This window comes from Parasteatoda tepidariorum, chromosome 10, assembly GCF_982258835.1.
Source record: "Parasteatoda tepidariorum strain Cologne lab strain chromosome 10, Ptep-v5.0, whole genome shotgun sequence".
NCBI classification, from domain to species: domain Eukaryota; kingdom Metazoa; phylum Arthropoda; class Arachnida; order Araneae; family Theridiidae; genus Parasteatoda; species Parasteatoda tepidariorum.
In genome coordinates, this window is record NC_141764.1 from 2,544,693 (window position 1) to 2,564,161 (window position 19,469).

Below are 19,469 nucleotides of genomic sequence, written 5' to 3' on the forward strand. Positions count from 1 at the left end.
TTAAAAACTGGAAAAATTACGCAATTCGGCTTTCTAGATCAAATAGTTCCTAAATGACAGCTATATAAATTATAAACTGAAACGGAGACAGGACAAAATTAATTCTAATTCTATTCTCAAGAAATATTCAGAGATTTAGAGTGTATAACTTTAGAGGTGTTTTAGGATTTCTCATACACATTTAAAGCTTTTTAAGAGATTCTCAATAAATTATGAACAAAAAATGTTTTTGCACCAAAGAAATATAGCAATAAGTATGTAACTTATATCAATTACTTTGGTTAACATATGCAGTAACTGCTCTTAATTTTGTAAACCTATCTTAAATATCCGAAAAGATGGAGACATTTTAATAAAAAGCTAACTTTTTGGCTTTACATTTATTACCATAACTGCAGAAATATTTATTTAAATCAACCAAAATTTTTAAGAGTAATTTTTAATCACAAAAAGTCTTCAAAAATTGCACCTGATATGAGCACTTACAGTATTCCTTTCATACTGTGCATGCAGAAAAACATTTAAAAAAAAGTATTTCTTCCCTAATTTTGTTCTGAATCGATATAACTATAGTAATTCATAGAAGTTCAATGCTATATATTTTGGTATAGGGTGTTCAAAAATACTTTTTTCTGCATTTTATGGATGCTCCCTTAAACCTCTCGGCTTTTTCAATATGTATGAGAAATCACATGACTTAATAATTTTTAAAGATTTGAAATAATTTTTTTAGAAATATGAAAAAATGATTTAAGTAGTATTGAAGCGTTTCTATAATTTTGTTCATCCCCTGTTCTGTATAAGCTGGTTAATGAAAAATCGGCGTTTCATAAAAACATTTGTTTATTGAATAGAGTTTTCTATTTGCCTTGTCTAGAAGTGATAACCTCTCTAATATTAATTTTACTTAATTGTGTAATAATTCTACAAATTTACATTATTTGTCTAATAATATTATTAAAGGTCTTTTTCAAGGTTGCAAAAACCCACCAACCCAGAAAAACCTGGGCTGGTTTTACTGTGTAAAACCCACCCTAAAGTGTGTTTTACTGGGTTTTTTTTTTTCTAAAATTGATTTCTTTTTTGTCCTTTGTTATGTTAAAGAGAATATTGAAATATATTCGTAGTCCAGCCTTAAAAAATGAACCTATGGTGAAAAAACTAACAACTATCTGAAAAGTATCATGAAGAAAAATGTATAGGTTTCGTATAAAAAAAAAACGGAATAATTTGAGCATAAATCATACTACAACAAAAGTTATTTCATAAGGATTTTAATTCAAAATAAACACAGACATAGGAAATACATTATAAATCGATCAATGTTATAATACAATCTAGATTTGTCTGTATGGCCATTGATTGTCAGTGCCTTTGATTCGCTTTCTGTGCAGCAAAAAAAAAAAAAAAAAAAATTCTCTTCAAGTATTTTTTAAGATTAAAATACAGTAGGGAACCGATTATCCGGAACGATCGGGACCATCGCTATTCCGGATAACTGATTTTTCCGGTTTTCTGAATCGCTACAAAAAGCCGTTCTTTTTATTGTTAAACCCAACTAAAAAAAAATATTTGGAAATAATCTTAAAAAGAAGAAAAAACGATTAAGTAATACACTAATGATTATTTCCAAAATGATGGTAAGGTAAAAATCTTTCAAAAAAGAAATAAAAATCCTAAAATCTTATGAGGAAAAAAACATTTTTTAAAAAAAATGGTGGGAAAATTTATCGAATTTCGTTTCGGTTTTTTGGTTTTCCGGTTTACTGATTTCCGGATAACGGGTTCTGTACTGTATAAATAAAAAGTAATCCTGTGTTAATCTAAGTTTCAAATGTATGTGAGTACATATAACGTTTTGTATCGTGATGTCAGAAGAAACTTTTTTCAGACAATTTATTTGTATTAATTATCTATATGTTAAGTCAATTCATAAAATGAAACTTAATTATTAATATTTAAATAAGGTACTGTCCTCTCTTTTGAAAATAACCTTAACAAAACATGAAAAACCCAGAAAATCCCTGGTCTTTTTACATTTTTTTCTTTTATTTGTTGCTCCACCCCTCAATTGCTTTGGATGAAAAACTATTTTAGGATGGTGTAGAAGCAATGATTTCTCTAATTTTATTTCATCTCATCTTGTAAAACAAATATTTTGAATCTTGTAATGAGTCTTTTTCAGGGTGACTATAATAGAACAGGGAAAAGTTGGGAAATTTTATCAATCAGAGAAAATGAATTAATGAGGTGTGGTATAAGGCCAATTTTTTTTAATACAAAAAAAAAATTATAAAAAATGCTTGTTTACAACAGGAACAGTATGTGCAGGTTTTTAGATTTTCAAATTCATAACTAATTCCAAGAATTTTCATGCCTTATCGAAATTACTATTTTCTCCCACAAAACCCAACAATAAATTTAAAAAAGCATTATAATAACATTTATTGAAATAATAGGTATAACCAAAACTGTTATTATCTGCATCTTCATATTTACAGATTTTAAACTTAAAAAACAGTTAAGAAAGAGTTGCAGCAATAAAATAACTTTAAAAAAAAATACAAAAGCAAATACAGTTAGATATCTGTAGTTATTTCAACCTGTTTTATTTCTTCTTAAAAGTAAGTGTAATATAAAAAGCCTAAACTAGAATTGTAAATTGATAAAATAAAAAATAATAATAAATAGATAAAAAAAAATTCTGAAATTATGTACGTTTAAAAGATAATTCTCTCTAGATATGTTCTTTCTTTTTTTTGTAAATTGTTAAAATAAAAATATTAATAAATAGATTTAAAAAAATTCTGAAATTATGGGCGTTTAAAAGATAATCTAGATATGTTCTTTCTTTTTTTGAAAGAAAACCATAATTTTTAAAGAACAATTTATATTTTAATAAAATATGACTATAAGTGTGGGAGGGGGTAATTTCATTTTAAAAATTAGATTTTGCGGCAACCTAAATCCACGATTTTCCCTGATTTTTTTTAAATATATAATTAAAATCGTGACTTTCCAGGTGTGCAGGCAGATACCTTGCATGTGTTTTGTAATATATTTTGTGTATAAAAATAAGGCATATCGGAAAAATTATAATAAAATTTTTGCCATTGGTCACAATTTTTTTTTTTTTTCAGATTGTTTGTTGCCATTCTAATTTTATAATTTTTTCTCTATTTGTTGTTCAGAATTCCAACCCTGATTTGACTAGTTTGAAAAAGACCTCTCTTATCTTAATGATTTTAATTGAGTAAATTCTGCAAATAATTTAGGCATACAAATATCTACAAAATTTTTTCTTTTAAATTCAAATAATTAAAAATATTGTAACAAAATATTTCATTTATACTTAAGGAAAAATTAAATTTTTATATTGACTAAAACTCTTAATTTTAATATTTTCATGTTATTTCCTTTTTATTTTTATAACATTTCAACTCTCGTATAGAAAAATTAAAATTAATTAAATGCAGCTTGGCCTCGTATATACACTTTTTATTGGAAAGAATGTTGGTATCTTTTAACTATTTTGTTTAATCATAAACTTAATACTCACACAATCATTATGTTTACAATAAAATCTTAAAACATTTGATTTTATACTGTCCCTAACATCCAGAATTTGATTACTTTTTATAATAATTTAGCATTAATTTCTACAGCATGAAAACAGTGACAGTGAATTTGAGATTACATCAAAAATTTCTCCCTTATAAAGCTAGTCATCGAAAGTTATTATAATGAATTGTTCTAAAAATATCTAAATTATAATTTCGTCTATCAAGAGGCTCATCTTATTAAAGAAATGAGTGCGGATGTTCTTATCTATTTTGCCACGAATCGTTTGGATAATTTTCCATTTTAGAATTACCTTTAAGTATGATAGAAAAATGGCTTGCACAGCGAACTTAACCACCCTGAGCATCCGAACGACGAAGACGGTTGATGAAAGAGAGAGAGAAAGAAAAATGTAGAAGTTAACGTGCGACTGAACGCAATTCAGGATGATATTCAGAGGGACGAAACCACTATTCTGACAGGGGTGGGAATATAAACCGTACTTGCCACATCGGTCTTGTCATAACGACTTTATGGTATTTTTCTGAGTACCGATTCAGTCTTGAAAATTGTTTGCAATTGTTTTTGCTAATTGTCGTTTTCAAAATGTGAAGAAATTGAGTAGACGAAAGTTCTTGAATAAAGTAAATTCAGCGTCGAAGCAGCTGTGGGTGAAGTTCATTATCGTATCTCCCCCTTCTCTCAATGTTTGCGTTTCGCGGCCATGTTCTTCTCTTGCATCCTTCCATAACGTGGGGTTAGGGTTTGTATTTACAAAGGAGACCCCTGATGCCCCTCGATTATAGCTGATTTTATGTCATTCGCAAAGTAAGTAACCATTTTGTTACGTTTCTCAGTCTACGCTAAATTTAAAATTTGTATTTAACCTATTGGAAACTATTAAAGAAGCTGACATTTCTGTGTATTTCTCTTGATAGAGATTAGTTCCACAATCATCTCGTTCTTTTCAACCTAATGCCTGTGTGAACATGCTCTACACGTATTATGCATTTATACATAATAAATAAATAAATCGCGATAGTTATTTAAAACCGTAAACCTGAAGGATTTACATATTGCTGTGTTAACGGAGATATAATAAAAAGCTAATTCAACGTTTTTGTGAGAGGGAATGTTAAATCCTGGTCATTTCAGCGTATGTTTTAAGTTCTTGACAATTCTGATAGTTGTCGTTAATGAATGTGCGACTATTGAATGAAGGTGACATTTTTATGCACATGGATTTGAGAAACACTGCTGGATATTCTGTTTTTCGTAAATACACGGAAGTTAATTTTGATCCAGATTAACTGTTGATTTTTAATTTTTCTTAATTCATTTTGTTATGTGTGTTGGATAACGTGATTTTTATTTTATTAGAATTTACTTTCCATCTAAGATAAGTATGTTTTTGACATTTTGTGTACCCGTGTGTGTAATGCATATACAGTCGTTCCCACATAATTGCACATCGGATAATCGAATAACCCGCTTATACGAATAAAATTTAACGGTCCCAAATCATTATATATGAAATTAATGTTAAATTTCCTCATTTAAACGGATTCTTGTTGTTTTCAGTGCTCGCTTAATTGCATAAAAAAGCGGTACTGAAAAAGTATTTTAGAGTAATGTTCCACCAGTTAGAATGGAAATTCCATATTTTAGTTAAAAAGATAAGAATACAATAGGTGGTTACTTTACTAGGGACTTTCTGTTCATTTGTTACTCTATGTAGGTATTAGGGGTATAGTGTCAGAATAAATCTGACCTTGCTGAGTTATACATTGAAGTAAATGAAGGAGATTTTACCCTTCTTTTACTTACTTCACTCACACATCATTTAGAATCTAAAAAAGGTACTGAGTGATTTGTATTGTAGTCCCTTCCAAGTGTGCTATTCGTTCTGATTGGAAAAGGTTTTAAAAACCTAACATTCTAGTGTATCTTTCTCTTAAGTAGAATAATCATTGCTTACTCCAGTGAACTTTAAATAACATTCATATTTTATGATGACACAGACAGTTTTGGGACCCCAGTGGGACTTAGATAAAAGGAAAAACTTCCAACCTAATCTCAATTAAAAAACTATTTTCAAGTAATTTATTGACTCTTGTAATTATTTTCAACCTTTTTGTCACCACCTAATTTTGACAAAATTTGTTCCAAAATAACTTTTAAAAGTGTTTTAATTAAAAATATAATAAAAACAATATGTTATTATGCATAGGCTTCTTTAAATTTAGCAATTTTATGCAGTTATTAATTTAAAGCAAGTTATTTGTTTTCCTTAAGTTTTTATAACTGTTCACTCTGAAACATTGCAATGCAAATGTTGAAAAATTTTTTTATAAGACTCACTAATCAATTCTTCTACAGAGGGATGCACAGCAGATCGACCAACGAAGGGTCGCTAGTATTTAGACTAACATGTTGACAGCAATAATTGGTAGTGATTGATGTTATCTATACATCATTGTTTTAGGCATTAAATTCTTTTTATCAGTTAATTTAGTAACATGTTTGCTTAAAATTCTACATTTTCAAGTGTTTAAAATAGACTCTCGATTCGTAATGATATCCTGCCAAGTAGCAATAACTGCTGAAAAAAGAATTTTTGCAAAGCATGCTGAAACACGTTTATTTAAATACACTTTTCAAAACTCCAAAGACGTTAGAAAGAATTATAAAAAAATTTGTGTTTTTAGAAACTACGTGAGGATGCATAATGATTTTAAAAATCATTGGAAGAGCAACAAAACTAAAATTAGAAATTTTGCTTATTCAGTGTTGGCATACCCACAAGAAACCCTGGAAAATACAGGAAAAATCACCTGAAATAACACTCCTTACAGACTGGGAATTTTATTTTGTCTTTTTAAATTAAGTATGCTAGCTGAAGTTTTTCCTTTAATTGAAATGAGTATAGTTAGCCTTATATAGCTCAGACTGTAATCGTGTTTCCTCTTACCATATTTTGTCTTAATATGTACACGGAAAACACAAGACTCTTTTTTTTTATAGATTTGAGTGGTCACCTTGGTATTTTAATAATGTATTAAAAATATAAAGATTTTTTAAACAGTGTAAATATGTGGTGTCCCTGTGGCAGAATTTTTTTGAGCTTTTCTACGAAAATTCTCTAGTACCCTTCTAAAAATAATTTTTAATAGTAGCAAATATATAAACATAAAAAGCTTCAATTAATCTTTTTATGCTAGTTCTTTTCTGAATATCCTTTTATTTTATTAATCTAATCGAAATGCTTTCTCATGCTTTTAAATTATCTTATCCTTAAATCTATTTTTAGCTCAACTATGCATTAATTAAAAGCAGGACATTTTTCACTTTAATCTTCGTGGGAATCACTCGACCTATTTCATAAACCAATAGTAATTTCTAAGATTTCCCTCTTTCCCTAAATTGAAACATTTTACGGATTTTACTTTGCAAGATTTTCCCTGACATATATATAACCGAGGTGCACAACTTTTCGTACACACTTTCATGACTGCTTTGTCTAATAATAAATAAATAAATATTGTACCTTCCTTCCCTGCCTAAGATTTGTTTTAATCCTTCCACTCGGCAATGACGTTATATATATATATACGTTATACATACATAAAGTATATATATATATATATATACGTTTTATATATACAGTAGAGAACCAATTATCCGGGATGCTCGGGACCATCGCTATCCCGAATGTCTGAATTTCCCGGTTTACGGATCGACCAAAAGTGTCGTTAATCGATGTTTCATCTAACCCGAATTACAAGGCAAAAAGTGTAACACATTTTATAGTAAGAGAAAAAAGAAAAGTACTCCTAAATTTTTAAAAAAAAAGATAGAAGAAAAATAACATCTAGAAGAATTTAAAAAAATTGCAAGTTTAGACAAGAAAAACAAGCTTAAAAAATACAAAATTCTCATATTTATTTTTTAAAAATAATTACCAATTCCTAAATTAACTAATATAAACAAAACCAATGATTAAATTAGGCAATATATTTCATACCTAATTATAACTAACTAACTAACTCGCTGGCATTACAATCCATGTTGGACCATGGCCTCACTAACAATTTTCCTCCAAAGTCGCCTGTCTCTAGCTCTTCATTTCCAGTATCGGACTTTTAGAGTCTTAAGGTCTTTTTCTACCTCGTCAAACCATCTTTTGACCGGCCTTCCAATTTTCCTTTGGCCCTGGCACTGCCCCTTGAATATCTTCTTAGTGCCTCTGTTGTTTTCCTCCATTCTCTCAAGGTGTCCTAGCCATTGAATTCTCTTTGCTTTCACAAAATTGATTATATCTTTTTCTTTAAATAGTCTTTCAATTTCAAAATTGTATCACCTCCACAGATCACCCTCTTTGACGGGTCCAAAAATAGTTCTAAGAATTTTTCTTTCCAAGGTAATTAGCATTTTTTCTTGTTTCTGGTTTGGAGTCCACGTCTCTGATCCATAGATAACGGTTGGTCTTATTATAGTTTTACCCCGGTTTTCTGGTTTCCCGGTTATCTGGATACCGGATAAATGGTTCTCTACTGTGTACTAGTTTCATATAACAAGCCTTTCCTGTTTACAAAAATTATTTTTTAAGAAAAAGCCAGTCATGTACAGAATAAAATAGTATATATCTATATTTTTTAAATATACATATGAAAAAAAGAATACATATTCTGATATTGGTGATATTCTCTGGTTCTAAAAGAAATTTTGTGTAATTAACTTTCTAAAATTTTATAGTTTTGAAAATTACTTATTATAATATAAATCAGACATCGTGGAATTATTATTATTTTTTTTAATTCTCAAAGCGAAAAATAATAATAATAATTTTTGCTTAGCAAATAAAAGAAATCCTTCTGCAAGAACTCATTAATATTGTGCAACAGTGTCGCCACGATTCCTATGGTGTTAACCATAAAAAAACTACATTGATTAAGATTCAGCGCTGCATCAAAAACTTATTCCATATATTTAAAAAAAAAAAAAAAAAAAGATTTCTCGAAGAAAAAAAAATTCTAATTTTTTTATCTTATTCAGATGCTGCTGAATTGGTGGGATCCGCACGTATATAATCTTGCATGACTTATTTTAAAATATATATGAGTGCAAAAATATTGCATATTAAAATTAAATCGTTTCAATATGTTTTATCATGCAAAAAAATACTATAATCAAATTGCATACTTTATTTAACCATCTGAAAGAAAAAAGATTGATTTCTTTGTGTATATAACGTAATATCTTGACCTTTTTTTATGATAAGTAATATTAAGAAGTTTTAAGCAATGTTGACAAACTTAGTGCAAGGTAAATACCCTTTGTATTTATAAATTCAATGATTATGTTTTCCATTTGATTTCATGTTTAACAAAATTATATATGTTTAAGGTAAAATTATGTTTTGCTTACATTGTCAATAGTTGTTTACTAAGAAGACAAATTCCTTCAATTGAACATGTATTTTAGTTTTTATTTGAGAGTGGCTATGGTTTAATCTTCCTGAACTAATGATCAATTACCATGCATTTAATTTTAAAAATAATTTTGTTTTAGGCTGCCCTCTGTACTTGCTTTATTGGCATCCCAGAGTGAGCTTGGCTACAATTGCCAGAAGATTAAGCCATGTACCGAGGCCTTGATTACTTAAGTGTAAGTACATTTAAACTAATAGGTGGGATTATCATTGGGTACCTGGGAATTTGATTTGTCATAGAATTATCAGGTAGTATTGTAGCCATGGAATTTGAAACATTTTGCAACAAACCTTTCAAAATCTAAATTCTCAATAGCAATGAATAGAGATTATAAGTTTAACATCAATTTTTATTATTTCTTATAAAGAGTTGCAACATTGTAAGTTTTTTTTTTTTTGATCCATTAAAATTTGATTAATTGTAATATAGATTAATTAATTTGTGAAAACTTCCTTGCCTAAAAATTCATTTTAAGTTTCTTTTTAAATGTACTGTTAAACAATGCTATGTTTGTTTTTTTAATTGAACTTTTTGTTTTTGATCTTAAATAGCAATAAAATCTGTCATGACTGACTATTTTGCAAACGCTATTAAACTCATAGGGGAAAGTATTTCTATCTTCAAATAAAAAATGGAGCAGAAGTTCTATTTTTCTGCCTGTATTGTCTGTGAATAATATATTGAGTACCGTTTCCGAAAACATGGTACGCCACAGGTTCTTGCGATTTCGTCTGTAAGCAGGGAGAAATTGTCAACTGCGGAAGGGAAATCAATGGGGCACATCTTTAGAATTCTTGTACCCGTCAGCTATTGCCGCTTGTAAACTAGACCTTGATTGCTAGAAAGCTTTTGAAATTGAAATCTGATAATTTGATTGCTCCCCCCCCCTGAGAAACGAATTTAGTTGAAACTTTTGCTAACTAATGTTTAAAGATGAATTCAGATTTCTATGTTAAAGTTCAAAATGATTTTGATGATAAATCTGTGAAAAAAATTTATGAAGTGATTTCAGGATAAAGATTTTACCAGAAGCAGAAAATTGCTATTGTGTTGTTTGTTTCCCCCCCCCCCAAAAAAAAGTCGCATATGCAAACAAATGTGTCTACGAAACTGCCAAGGCGTTGGGATGTCTGCAGTGATGGCTCTGTTGTCGTTGGCTGATAGAATTGCCGATCAAAAAGGCAATGGTTACTACATTTATTTTTAAAAATTGCAATTGCTCCAAATTTGATTGAAAATTTTTTGTCTCGAGACAAGGTAGCTCGAAAAAACACTGTTATATAGAAAATATATGTTCTATCTATTACGATATCCAAGACTCTCTTTAACTAAAATTGTAAGCTGATTCTTACGAGATTCGTTTCCAGTTAGCGAGAAACTTCCTCTTTTGGGGATGATGCTCATTTCCTTTTTTTCCCTTCTTTTTTTGCAGCTTATTTTTAGTGCACGAAGAGCAAAACAAAAGTAATAAAATAAAGTCATTTATTGTCAAAGCCATTTATAGTTCTAGAAAGGTTTCTCTTATGCAAAGAGTAACATTGGGATACAAAAAGAAAAATTCAACAGCTGGTCAGAAATGAAAAGATTGTATGTTGTTTTCCATGGTGCATAGTGTTTTTAAAAATTGCTTAAATGTACTTATTTTTATTTGTTTTTGAAACGGCCTTAAAAGTGCTTTCTTCTTAGGGTGTTTTTAAAAAGTGTTTAATTATTCATTTTCATAAAGGGGATTTTTTTTCTTTTCCATGTCTATTTTCTTCTTGTAATACGCAAAAGCGTGCTTTTCACGTTGTTCTGTTCAACGTTTTCATAATTCATACAACCATGATCCATTTCGGCTTACCGTCAGTCGGCAGCGTATGAAAGCGCAAATTGTTTTACTGGTTTGATAAAATACTTGCGAGTCCACATGAGCATCTACTGAGCTGGGTTCGGTAAGATTCTAGCTCTCTTATGTGCAGCTCTGCTGCATCTTGCAAGATATTCTCAATTTCAGTCTTCATTTTCCGCCCTCTGATATCGAACTGAAAAACCTCTTCATTTTGTAATAGCTAATATAATTAAAAAAAAAGAGTTTGTCAGTAACTAGTTTTTTTATCATGCTCATGTAAAATCTGAATTATTTTGTTAATATATATGTAGTGCTTAAAAATATTTTTGAGTACTTAAAAGATGCTTATTTTTGTTGAATTTTGTCTTTTTTCTAATAATTGTGAATTGTTTCAGATAAATTATTTCGTACGTAAGAAAAAATGCGTCGTCACCTCGATGATCATAATCCGAACGTGAGCAGCAACAACAGTGTCTTCAGTTCATTGTCAGCATCCACCTCTTCACCCAGGTCATTTTCTGAACTCGATATAAGACCTGGAATTCTAGGACATAACAACATTCCCTCAACACCTCCTACAACAACATTTCATCATTCTTCTTCTCCTCGTGGTGTCAACAAACCATTGATTTCTAGGCAGCCTTTAGCACTCATACAAGAGACAGTACATGCTGTAGGCACTAGCAGTGCTTCAGAAATGCAGAGTGGTGTACAGTTTTCCTTACCTTCTGGCTATCAGTAAGTGCTCTTTTTATAACAAAACCAGTTTTTTGGGGTTTATGACAATCCCTGGTTTGAACGCTCCTGTCCGAAACCTTTTTACTCAAAATATGTTCTCCGTTGTAGAATTGAGGCAGAGCAGACGGATAATTCCTTAAAAAGTTTTGTAAAAGATTCTTTTCTACAGAAATTTACACATAATATTTGAATCTTGTGTTTGGATAATGGTGATTCTTTTTAAACATGACAATTCGGACCAAAACATTTCTTCAAATTTAAAGTCTTCAAAATAATCTAAAAAAAATTTTTTATGCTTCTTTAGTTACGCATATCTTACAGACAGCAGTGTAGTTTATTGACATTTGCTCGAGGAAGAAAAAAAAATAGAAATTCACCAAATCTTGAATACCAGGAAAATGACATATTACCATAGAAGTTAAACAACAGTCATTTTAAGTTAATAGTAAGTAACTCAACTTAATTCTTTATGTTAGAATCTAACAGTTAGATGGACCATAAATTGCTTAAATTAATTCTTTTTATCCACTGTAGAAAGAAACAAAAAAAAATTTTGCTGATATGTACAGAATAAAATTGTCCATAATAATCAATCATTAAATAAATAACTTTGATTAGATCCAAGCATATTACAATCATACATAAACTTGGTATTAGATTAATATTTGCTTTCCCTTCTTACAGTATTAGCAGTTAGAAAAATTTCTGATAGCACTTCGATGTCCTGGCATTCATAAGCCAGGAGAATGACAAATTCACCATTTTATAGCATATATGACAAATTCGCCATTTTATATTTATATTTTGGCCTAAGACATTTATATTCTCCAGAAAACAACAGGATTTCTTAAGATAACTCAGATAAATCTACTGTTTGTCTAAGATAGGTACTCTGGCCGCCACTAAGTCTGGTGCTATGGAAACAAGAAGAGGGCATTTTAGAGAGGGTAGCTTCGATGAAGAGGTCTCCTTTTCTCTCGCCAAAACCAGTCCTAAAGAGAGACCCCTCACCCCTACTTGAAATAATCATACCTCGTTACCATAATCACCGCTACAGCTCCAGGCGGATGTCTGGCAGAGTACCTATCTTAGACAAACAGTATGTAGCTTATGCTTTTAATGATTTCAAAAAGCCAGGAAAATGACAACACAAAAACCTACTTACATTGAAAAAATTTTTGAAATAGATCTTGAACCAGAAAATTGGTTCTTTATTTATGCAACAAGACATGTACATATGGGAGGGTATCTAATCAATCTATAAACATAAGTTATTGATTGCTGGCTCTATCTATTTTGGATATGAAACTAAATAAAAGTAGCCATGAAAATGACAGATTTTCTTGGGACAAACAAATTATTGACGGAAAAAATTATTTTAAACGAAGATTTTGTAAATAATACTCTCTGCACATATTCTAGAAATGCTTACACTGGTTGAGATAAAAAAAATTAGATATTGAAAAAATTTATGGGAAGTTTCGAAGCTAGTTATTATTGGAAACATTGTATGGGACATGCCAGGAAAATGAAATTTTTATATTCAATTAAATTTTTTAAGTATAATACAAAGCAGTCAATGCTAATGCAGAGTCATTTTAAAATGCTAACAGCAATGCTATTTATTAATTTTTTAGAAAAAAAGTTCTTTTAGTATTATAGCATTAGATCTTGGAGCAAAGGACATTGAATTGTCATATTTCGTGAGAATCACCCATAAACACTTTTTGGTGTGCTCAATTTACACCAGGGGCGGATTAAACGTACACTGGGCCCTAGGCCATTAAAATTTTTGGGGCCCTTAGATGAATTTTTTTTTTTGTATATTTTTTATTTATTCAAATATAAAAGTATTTATATATCTTTTCATTTAAGAAAGCATATTTAAAATTAAAATAAATAATAATAAATTAAATTTTACTTTATTTCTTAAATTAGAACTAAGAAAATTATCGTATCTTATTATATATTTGTAATATTTTTTTTTTGTAAAAAAACATTGTTTTTCTTATTTTTTAAAATTCATTTTCAAAAAAAAATTTTTTTAAGGGGGCCCAAGGCCATGGCCTAATGCTATGTTTCCCAAACTTCTGACTTTTGTGTACTCCTTCTGAATTTTTTGTAACGCTGTGTACCACTAATACAAAATGAATGTATTTTTTACTGTAAAAAAATTGCCCAAAAGTTAAAAATCACAGCTGGCTGTTGATACCCCTAATTATTAACTGTTAACTCTGTAAAAAATGGCCAATAGAAAGATACGTAATTGTAAGTTTTCGTTTGTTGCAAGATATTTCGCATAAGAACGCGTACCCCCACTAAACTGTTCCTGTATCCCTGGGGGTACGCGTACCACACTTTGGGGAAACACTGGCCTAATGCATAATCCGCCCCTGATTTACACTGATTGTAATGTTTCGATTGTGCTTTCGGCAGTCATTGATATTGAATTTTATGCGGATTTTAAATATCCCAACATATTACAAAAATTCGAAACATGTATTTAAGTAATTGCATTTTAAGGCAATAAGTCTATAAAATTTCCATCAGATATTTCTATTGATTTCTCCATAGTTTTTACACGATATTATTTATTACAACAACCTAATCTTGAAACCAAAAGCACATTTCAGGAGTTTGCTTCTCGTGATTTCGCCATCTATCTTTTTTTGGCAATTACTTCTACAGATTTTTAATGATTATTTACAAAATGCGAAAAAGAACATTATTTGTGCCCCTTCCCCTCCAACAAAATGCGAGAATATCATCCATTGTCAGGGTTGGAGTTTTGGATGTCCTAAACTGGTTTTGGGCAGGACACGTGGGTTTTACTGTCTTAAAGTGTCCGAAACCTTGAACTTTGGTACTAGGTAAAAATTCTATAGGTGTAACCATTGTACACATAATAATTACATTTATCAATGAATATTTGATATTTTTTATACAATTTACTATAACTTATTAAAAGAAAATAATATAATATAATAGGAAAAGGTTTATAATTTTTGAAGCTCCACAATTCATTGAACAACAAAAGTGAATACCTAATCCTTTAAACATGCTTTTAATACTGATATATAATATTTTTGTATAAGAATAAATAATGCAAAATTAAAAAATAATTATTTTGTTTAAAAAAATACTAAATTTGTTTAAAAATTAATTTTTTATTTTTCACAATATTTTTTTTTTAAAAAATGTTATAATTTCTGCATCACAGGATGATAAAAAAGACATCTATTTTTTAAAAAAAATTGTTTTTAAATATAAATATGTTAGTTTAAATTGAAAATACAAAATAACTGAAAAATGTATTAACAGTTTTGAAGGGCATAACATTAGTTTCAGTTACTGACACTGGTGATGTATCACCACTATGCTAAAAGAATTGAACATGAATGAAATAAAAGTATTATTGAATAGTAGTACTATAGATAAATAAACCTGTTTATGACGAACCAAGCACTTAGTCCCTAATATTTTAACCTGTATGGCAAAGCCTAACTTCAGTTATGTACTATTGAATGAGAGGACCAATTGAACTTGATTACTGATTAATCTTTCTTTGTTTAAATTGAAGAGTCAAACAATATTAATAAAACATTATACTTTTAAAAACAAATATTCTCTAGTATTTTTAATTATCAATATGTTATTAGTTCTATGTTTATTTTACCTCTTAAATATTGTTCAGATAAAATTGTGACATAATTTGAGTAAAAGGGTTTTGGACAGGACGGTTTAAACCGTGGATTGATCCATTCTGTCCTAAACCATGCCAACCCTGTCCATAGTATTAGAATAAAAAATTATTACATGTTCAATTAAGAAAAAAGCTATATGAATATATTTGTAAATACAACTCTTTTGTTTTTTTTAAATGCGTAACATATATGTTTGTTATTATTAAAAGTATCTTGCCGAAAAATATTATTGATAGAGAGTTCTGTCGCAGGTAGCTCTAAAAAATTCTGCCACAGGGGTTTTTTGCCATCACTTAAAGACATTTTTCCATGGAGAAATGTAATAATCTGCCATAGATAATACAGATTAAGACAAGTATTTCATCTAACCTACTTTGCTAAGAAAAACATTAATTATAATAATTTAAAAAATGATTGAGTGCATTTTATCTTCAATATTTTAGATTAGTATGATTATGAAAAACAGGGTTGCCACAGGCGACTAAAATGCAACTATTTTTGGCCTGAGGCCACTATGGCGACTTTTTTTTGCCTGAAAAAAGCTTTAAAAAAATTTTAAAGAACTATTTTCAGGAAAAGGACTTTTCTGTACTGCTAGCGATCTTTTTTTTCTTCTTTTTTGTAGCGTAAATTGGGTTGGCTGCCTGAGACCCGCTGGAGCTTCTTAACACAATGAATAGTTTTTTTTTATCGTTAAATAAAAAAATTTGAGTCATTTTCTACTGCCTAAATTTGCATAGATTCCATTGTAAGTCGTTTTTTTTTTTCCTTCCAGATTTTGTTTCTCTATCTCCTTTACAACTGTTATTGCTACGAAATTCTGCACAATTTTCTATGCGATAGTACGATGTGTGAATTTCGAATTTGAGTAATCACTTTTTACAAACATATATGTATGACTATATTTGCTAAATCAATTATTGAGGAAAGGGAAAAATTTTTAGAAAAAGTAAGGTTTTTTTTAATGAAAAAATATTTTTTTTAATGAGTTGTTAAAAATATTTAATTTTCTGCGAATATACTAATTTTATGATGTAAAAATTTAGTGCTAGAACTCTAACGTTTATGTAAAAATTATCATATTTTCTTCCAACTTGACTAAATGGATCATGGTTAATGGCAGGAGTCTGTCCATACATTTTGTGAAAGATCCGGTTTTTGTCAAATTGTGAAAAAATTACTCACATTCTTACAACCAGGGTCCTGTGTTATGAATTTGTGCAAATAAGATCCAGTTATTGCAAAAAACTTTTTCATGAAGTTTTTAAATTGTAAATAGATACAAGATTATGCTCAGCACTGTAAAATTATAATAAAAGAAAAATTTAATTTTCAAAGATGAACAGCAATTGCAGCTTCTAAATTAGAGATGCAGCATACAAATATTTGGTATTTAGCCTGTACTGCTGAACGCAGAATATTAATTTCGGACGAATGAAGGAAGAAGCGCCTGCGGAAGACAAAATTTAGTTCGTTTACATCTGTCTTTCTTCCCCACTCCTTCCTGGGAAGGGTTCATTCGATTAACAAAACAATAATGAAGATAAATTTGTGAAGGGCCCAATTTAAAGATAAATTATTTTGTGAAGGGTCCGTTTTAATGAAAAGATATTTTGTAACAGACCGAAATTTCTTCTAATCAGACCCCTGAATGGCAATTAATCATTTTACTCATATTATTGAAAAGTTTTTGTTTTTATTTAGGCAACTATTTTAACCCTGTAATATGGCTGCTTGTAGTAAACTTTAGACCCTACTTCAACAGAACCCATTTTTAATCCTTAAAGAGGCCCGAATTCGATAAGATCTGTTTTGCTACAATGTTTTTCGTACACAATTATTTGAAATAATGCTAAAGTAAATTTTATTGAAATGTAAATCAGATTGTTGACTTTTTAAAAGTTGAAGCGATCACTGGTTTCGAGTCTAGACACATTTCCACTAATAGTTCCCCCGCCATCATAAATCTCAACTTCCTAAGTATGAATTCTGTGATTTCTTTTGCTAATGTGCCCTCCAAAGTGTTTAATTTTCTCTTTTTGAAAATGTAGCTATTTAATTTTTTAAAAATGAAACAAATGCATGATTAAAATTTAAAGACTAGATGAAATAGAGAATTTAAAGAATACTTCAGGGATCTTCCTGGGATTTTCTGAGAGGTACCTATTTTGTGAAAATTAAAAATTATTTTAAAAAATCAACACAAATATAGTAAAAATGTGGATTTATCGTTTCTTACGAGACACAAAAATAAAATTTTAAGAAAAAGTATTTTGTGTGATTATTCTATCATTTTTCCTAAAGTTGAATTTGTAAAGGTACCGCTAAACGGTAGTAAATTTGGCTTGGACAGACCCTATACTTTAACTATTAAAACAAAGTTTCAGTTAGCAAACCATAAACTTTAATTTAAAATTGTGATTTCTTTTTTTTTTTTCTGTTGATTTTTAAAATGACAAAATAAATGTAACAGACTGTGTTTATAAATGTAGTCATTCATCAAAAAATAAATATTTTATCTATATATTTTTATATTAAAATATTCATTTTTAATTCTATATCAAAATAGATAAGTTAAGCTAAAAAAGAAATTAGAAAATCTATGTACTCATTGGAGTTTTTTTTCACAAAATTTCTTTACAGAAAATCAGATAATGTCAAAGATACTGTAAACATATTATGAGAAAAAAATACCGGTTAATAACCCTACTGCATCAAATAGACTTTGAAGGGGAAGAATGACACTATATTAGGAAAAAAACATCTAAATTCATCAGCCCCCCCCCCTTTTTTTTCTCTTTTTGGCATATTAGGGTAATTTCTTTTTAATATAACCTCAAGCTTCAGAAATATACATTTTCCACCAATAAAATATGATGTAGATATTAATTCACGCTTTTTCATTCAAAAGGTAGAATTTTAATTAACATATTTGTATTATTTTTTGTAAAAAATTCATGTTTATTAATTATTTTCTACAGCTATGCAAATCTATATTAAGACAGCATTAAATGTTTACTTTAATCTGTACTTTCAATCTCAAGAATCAAAAGATTTTTAAAAATGTAATTTCAAATGTGTTGGAATTTAACACACACCAAGAAAGTAATTTCGTTAACTAAAATTAATTAATGCAGCATTTTATTTAAATTAAATTTTAATACTAAGAAAAGAAAATAATAAAAGTATAAAAAAAATTTAAAACACTTTTTTTTAACTTTTAAAATCAATATATATATAGATTAAAACAATTAGTTGATTTAAATCAATGATTTTTTTAAAAAAAGCATTTGATTTTTTTGATTTAATCAAAACTTAACCCCTAGCTTAAAAAATGTCACTTATAAAATCTCCATTATTCCAATATTTTCAGGTGTGAATGTCTAATTTCATAAGTCTGTTTTATACTGAATTGATTATATTTTAATTCTAACCTATAGAAAAAGTATTTACTATTGTGTTATATTTTTAAATCTAGAGCTCGTGTGGCTGCAGCTACCACTTTATCTCAAGGTAACTTAGGTCAGCCTCCTGCTGTTCATCACTCTCTTCCGATTCAAGCTCAGGCTCATACCAATACTCAAATAGTTCATCCAATTCAATCAAATTCTCAGGTAATTTCTTTTTTCTGCTGCATCAAATGATGAAAATTGATTGTAATTGCTGTTCATTAGTTGATTCTCTCTCGTATTTCTTAAATTCTGCTTATGCTTTCTTACACGGAATCCAGTGATAACTTAATGCAAGCTGACATTATGTTATAAATATAATGTCTGTAGAACATTTTACCGGTTATCTGAGCACCTGGAAAGTCATAAATTGTGGTATTGAATAAAATTTGTTATGGATTTAGGTTGTTGAAAAATCCAATTTTTAAAATGGAATCCCCCCCCTCCCCCCTCTAATTTCACTGTGTTCATAATATCTGAATTTGTAACAAAATCCCCACTCATAGTCATATTTTATTAAAATATAAACTGTTTTATCATGTTCTTTAAAAATAATTGTTTGCTTTCAAAAAATGAAAGAAAAAAAATCATTTCTAAAACGAATTATCTATTAAACTTCTGTTATTTCAGAATTTTTTTTACTTTTTATTTTTTTATTTATTTTGTCTATTTCAAATTCTAGCTGAAGCAAGCC

The 19,469-nt window shown here is 29.0% G+C and overlaps 2 protein-coding genes across 6 annotated transcripts in view; one reads left to right on the plus strand and one right to left on the minus strand.

Annotated features, from left to right (window-relative positions):
- The window catches only part of LOC107436224 (uncharacterized), a 52,604-nt gene extending 48,656 nt beyond the window's left edge, over positions 1-3,948 (minus strand). The window contains exon 1 of the mRNA XM_087153873.1: positions 3,875-3,948. The gene's annotated coding sequence lies outside the window, so the exon portion shown is untranslated. The remainder of the gene's footprint in view (positions 1-3,874) is intronic.
- LOC107436223 (paired amphipathic helix protein Sin3a) overlaps positions 1-19,469 on the plus strand; it is an 81,961-nt gene that overhangs the window by 9,433 nt on the left and 53,059 nt on the right. For 2 of the 5 annotated variants that reach the window (XM_016047850.5, XM_071184170.2), the window contains 3 exons: positions 9,133-9,228; positions 11,280-11,622; positions 18,805-18,940. In XM_016047850.5, the coding sequence (XP_015903336.1) occupies positions 11,306-11,622; positions 18,805-18,940 (453 nt within the window). In that variant the 5' untranslated portion in view covers positions 9,133-9,228; positions 11,280-11,305. Of the gene's footprint in view, positions 1-3,918; positions 4,390-9,132; positions 9,229-11,279; positions 11,623-18,804; positions 18,941-19,469 lie in introns of those variants that run through there. The other 3 variants (XM_016047849.4, XM_043051112.3, XM_071184171.2) reach the window with 3 other exon arrangements.